The sequence below is a fragment of the Arachis stenosperma genome, chromosome 7 (genome assembly GCF_014773155.1).
Source record: "Arachis stenosperma cultivar V10309 chromosome 7, arast.V10309.gnm1.PFL2, whole genome shotgun sequence".
Taxonomy (NCBI): Eukaryota; Viridiplantae; Streptophyta; class Magnoliopsida; order Fabales; family Fabaceae; genus Arachis; species Arachis stenosperma.
This window is the reverse complement of record NC_080383.1, coordinates 37,067,738-37,073,299: the sequence shown is the minus strand read 5'-3', so window position 1 is coordinate 37,073,299 and position 5,562 is coordinate 37,067,738. Positions and strand designations below refer to the sequence as shown.

Genomic DNA, 5,562 nt, shown 5'->3' with positions numbered 1-5,562 from the left:
CCCCGCCAGAACCTAGCTTTGTTCATCGTCTCCTCTACTCTATCTTCAAGGCTCATGGCTTTGTTTGCTTCTATTTCACTTTTCTTTTTGAAGAACTCATCATATGTTGGGAATGCTGGATCCATGTTGTGCAGATGTTCTCCAATATAGTTCAGTTTGATTTGACTATTAATGTTGTAATCGGCTTGGACTTCATATCTTGCATCTTGGAGAGTTGTAAACTCATTGAGAGCCCTCATGGTCTCGGCCTGCATTTGTGCTAACTTCCCAAATGCCTCATGAGATTGAAAGGCATGCTCCTCTTGCATCGCAATGAATTTTGACTCAAACTTATTTTGTTGGTTCATCATTTTCATTTGCCATTCTTTTTGTTCTTGTTGATGCTTCAAGTATTGTGAATGGTACTCTTCTTGCCTTTCTTGAATTCTTGTGTATTGGTGTGACAATCTTCCAATTGCTTCTTGCATTTGAGTCATATCCATATTGCCATGTGGGAAAAAAGTGCGGCTGTTCCTCCTCTTCTTGTGATTCTTCTTCTAGGTGTAGCTCATCTTCTTCCATTGGTTCTTCTCTTTGCCTTCTTCCATGTGGTCTTCGGCCTTGATGTGCTTCGGGAGTCATTGTCATTCTTTCAATGGTTATGGGCAAGCCTTGGCTTACCCACTTTGGATTCTCATCTTCCATTGGTACTTTAGCCTTCACACACAACCTCTAAATGGTACTTGGGTAGTATAACCAAGACCCGGCCGAATTCTTCTCAGCAATCCGTTGGATATCTTTTGCAAGGATTTCATGAACTTTGATCTCTCCTCCCACAATGATGCAATGTAACATCACAGCTCTCTCCCTGTTAACTTCTGAAGTGTTAACTGTGCCCAGAATTGATCTTTTCATCAACTCATACCATCCTTTTGCTTCCGGGGTGAGGTTACATCTCTTCAAATACTTATATTTGTTCTTGCCATCTCCTTCCCATTCGGAGTTCTCTAAACAAATATCTCTAGCAATCTCATCATAATCCTGATCCTCATTCAACCTTTGTTGGTATCCTGGTTCATTAAAGCGGACTGACTTTAGCCCCAAGACTTTCTTGATTGCATTCGAGCTAAAATCTACTTCCACTCCCCGCACATAGCTCTTGTATGTTGGTGGCTCACGCATGTCAAGCCTTGGAACGTTGGCATAAAACTCTCTTACAATATTGGCATTGATTCGGGTATCTGGTGATGCAAGCTCCTCCCACCTCCTCTTTTGAATTTTGTTCTTCATTTCTTGACATCCATCATCCGGAAATAAGAATGAAATTTCTGGATAGATCTTCTTGTCGTTCATCCACTCCATTTGGAATTGATGGTATGAAGATTTGAATCTCCATCGGTCATATTCAGGGGTGCTCTCCTCCACCATAGGTTCTTTTCCTTTTCTCCGTTTGGTTTTTGAAGAAGAGGCCATGACCTTTCAATTGGTGGAGTTTTGTAAAGTTGGAGGGGGTGTGAAGAGTGTTGGAGAGTTTGATGTGAGTTTGGAACAAGAAGAGGTGAGACCGAACTGGTTGGGGCAAGAATTGATGAAGGGAGGTTTAGATTGTTGGAAAGAAGTGTTGTACCGAGCTTATGATGAAGGATGAAAGAATTGATGTTTCAAAGCCACAAGGATTCGGTTATATGCATGGCTTAAAGGTGGTGAGCTTTTTAAATGAGTAATGAAGGGCTAGGATGCACTTGGATTTATGGGAATCAAAGGTATGTATGTAAGGATGAATGAAGACAAAATTTGCTCCTTGCCTTGCCTTTGCCGTGACCATCTCTGAGGAATGGCAGATTTCTTTTTTTTTGGAGCATGTGAAGGAATTTTGTCCTCATGCTGTACTTTCCTTTGTCTTGTCCTTTTCATTGAAGATTCTTTGACCTCCTAGTCATCACAACAATACAACATGCATTAGTCTTATCCAACCGTAGCAAGGGTTGTTCTTTTTTTAAAAAAAATGTGAATCATCAATTCTTACAATTATTTGAACCGTAACACTCTCTTAGGAGGACACCAAACTTAATGTTTGGTCATGTACAAAGAAAATAAGTCTCTTCCTCCAATTAGTGCAATTCAAATGTCAAATGTTCATAAGAATTGTTTTTGTTACACTTTCTTTTTCTCTCTTTTTTTTTTTCATGAAGGATCAATTGTGTCTCTAAATTGGTACATCAAAGCTTGATGGACACCAAACTTGTTTCTTGACAAAGGGTGCCTCACAATTGATGCCTTCATTACCGAAAAAGAATTTTTCTATTTATGAGATTTTGGAAAATAACAATTGTATGATTATTGATGCATGAATTCCTAGTTTTCATGAAGTTATGTGAACACCAAACTTAGTGTTTGGCTATATGCTTTATCAAGGCATTTTAAGCATGCAAAACAAGATTATTTGTAACATTGGTTTAGTATGCTTGAAGGCACACCAAACGTCAAAATTTTCAGCATATGTTTCAAGAGAAATGCATGTAGTCAATGGATATGTTCATGAAAAGGGAAGAAGATTCATGCTCAAATGATCATAACTTATTGAATTTAAAATGACATGAATCTTAAATCATGGGTTGCCTCCCATGGAGCGCTCTTTTATTGTCATTAGCTTGACATTGAGGCTCTTTTTTTATGGTGGTTGGTGCTTGTAGGGCCTCAATTTGTCTCCCCTGACTGTGATTCTCTTCCTTGTTTTCTGATGTTCAATTTCAGCATGCTCTAAAGAGAGTATGTTGCTGACAGTGTAGTAGTCCTCAGTTTGTTGGTTTGCACCCAACTGTTGATATATTAGTTGCACTTTGTCACCTTTGGACAGCCCCTCTATCGGGATCCTCCTGTTCTTCCATATAGTCTTTCTTCTTTTCACTAAATTGTGCCTCTGGTAAGACCTTCAGAATGACACTGTGATCATGCATCCTGAGAGTTAACTCTCCTTTCTCTATGTCTATGATGGCTCTAGCAGTGGCTAAGAATGGCCTTCCTAGTATAACAGAGTCACCATCATCCTCGTCTGACTCTAAGACCACAAAGTCAGCAGGATATATGAAACTGTCCACCTTAACCAACAGATTTTCAACTACACCCCTAGGGCGCACCATTGACTTATCTACCAGCTCCAGAGACATCTGTACTGGTTTGACTTCCTCTATGTGCAGCTTTTTCACCAGGGAGGATGGTATTAAGTTAATACTTGCTCCGAGATCGCACATTGCTTTAGTGATGGTTAATTCCCCAATGGTACATGGCAACAGGAAGCTCCCTGGGTCCTCAAGCTTGGGAGGAAGCCCCTTTTGAATCAAGGCCCTACATTCCTCAGTAATCACTATGGTTTCTTGCTCATCCCATCTCCTTTTCTTGTTGATAAGCTCCTTCAGAAACTTGGAATATAGAGGCATTTGTTCAAGAGCCTCAGCTAAAGGAATGTTAATTTCCAGCTTCTTGAAGGTCTCAAGGAATTTGTGGAAATGCTGGTCCTTAACTTCCTTGTTGAATCTCTGGGGATAAGGCAGTGGAGTTGTGCTATTTTTCCCTACTTGTTGTTGACTCTGGTAGTTTTCCTTCTCTTTAAGCTTTTCAGTGCTTTTGTTTGGCATCTCCTCTTGATCTAGTGCTTCATCTGCCTTCATTTGCTTTTTGTCCCCTGTTGGTTCTTTGATGCTTTCTGCTTGCTTCTTTGTAGTGTCACTGTTGCTCATCAATGTTCTCCCACTCCTTAATTGTATTGCCTTGCATTCCTCCTTGGGATTTGGGATTGTGTCACTAGGCAGTGAACTTGAAGGTCTCTCAACAGAAATTTGCTTGGAGATTTGCCCGATCTGCCTTTCTAGGCTCTTTATGGAGGCCTCATGGTTTTTGTTTGTTATTTCTTGGAGTTTCATCATTTTTTCTATCATGGTCTCCAAGTTGGTGAGTCTTTGGGGTTCAGGTGGTGCTTGTGGTGGGTTATGAGCTGTGGGTGGTGGATGATAAGCATTTTGGTTGGTGGTTTGGTTAGTGGGTTGGTACTGGTTGAGATTGAGGTAGTTATTTTGAGGTTTTCTATAGGTATTTTGGTTTGTTTGCTGTTGGTTGAAATTTTGATTGTGTCTTGGGTTGTTTTGGTTTGAGTTCCTCTGCCATGGTTGTTGGTTTTGGTTGTGACTATCTCCCCATCTGAGGTTGGGGTGATTCTTCCATGAGGGGTTGTATGTATCACCATAGACTTCATTTGGATTAGAATGCATGTACTGGACTTGTTCTTGTTGTTGCTCTTCTTGAACTTCTTCATTTTGTCCCCATGTGGCTGATGGTTGGCTAGTGTTGACTGCTGCAACTTGGAGGCTGTCAATCCTCTTGGTCATTTGCTCAAATTGTTGTTGAATTTGCTGCTGCATTAATTTGTTTTGAGCCAGGATTGAATCCACTCCTTCTAGCTCCATTACTCCTCTTCTTTGTGATGGTTGACGGCTTCTTTGATGAGCAAAGAAATATTGGTTGTTGGCCACCATATCAATAAGTTCTTGAGCCTCCTCTGCAGTTTTCATGAGTTGCAAGGAACCTCCAGCTGAGTAATCTAAAGATTCCTGGGATTTCAGTGTTAAGCCTTCATAGAAGTTTTGCAGCTTCTCCCATTCATTAAACATGTTAGAAGGACATTTTCTGACTAGAGCCTTGTACCTCTCCCATGCCTCATAGATGAGTTCAGTCTCCATTTGAGTGAATGTTTGTACCTCAGCCTTCAACCTTATAACCCTCTGTGGTGGATAAAACTTGGCAAGGAACTTGGTTACCAAATCATCCCAGTTGTTGATGCTGTCTCTTGGAAATGATTCCAACCATTGAGTGGCCTTGTCCCTGAGAGAGAATGGGAATAGTATCAGTTTGTAACTGTCAGGAGGCACACCATTAGTTTTGACAGTGTTGCATATCCTCAAGAAGGTGGATAAGTGTTGGTGCGGGTCCTCAAGTGATCCTCCACCAAAAGAGCAATTATTCTGAACCAAAGTGATGAGTTGCGGCTTAAGTTCAAAATTGTTTGCATTGACATTTGGAGCCAAGATGCTGCTTCCACAATGTCTAGGATTGGCAAAGGTATAGGAAGCCAAAACTCTCCTCTGGGGTGGGTTATTATTGTTGTTGTCTGCTCCACCTGGTGGATTAGTTGAATGTTCTTCCATCTCGTGAAATTCTTCGTCTGATTCTTCTTCTCCAACAATATTTTTCCCTCTTTCAGCTCTCCTTAACCTCCTGAGAGTCCTCTCATCTTGTTCATGAAAATTTAGTGTGTTTCTTCTTATACCTGACATACAAACATAACATAAGAAACGCACACACCAGTGATACTTCAATCTACTGCTAAATTGAAGTTTTAGTTAGTTTAAGGAAAAAAACAAACAGTTAATGGGTTAATCAAAAATAAAGAAAAAGTGCTTGATCTAAATTACCACCTCACTTAATCATTGTCAATCTAATCAATCCCTGGCAACGGCGCCAAAAACTTGATGGGATTATTTTGGTTGAGACAAGAATCTCTCCCAAAACAACACCAATCCAACCGGCAAG

The 5,562-nt window shown here is 40.5% G+C and overlaps 1 protein-coding gene across 1 annotated transcript; it reads right to left on the bottom strand.

Annotated features, from left to right (window-relative positions):
* Positions 1-2,822: 2,822 nt before the first annotated feature.
* LOC130939712 (uncharacterized) lies at positions 2,823-3,416 on the bottom strand. The gene has a single exon (XM_057867799.1). The coding sequence runs from the start codon at positions 3,414-3,416 to the stop codon at positions 2,823-2,825; it is 594 nt and encodes a 197-aa protein (XP_057723782.1).
* Between the last annotated feature and the right edge of the window lie 2,146 nt (positions 3,417-5,562).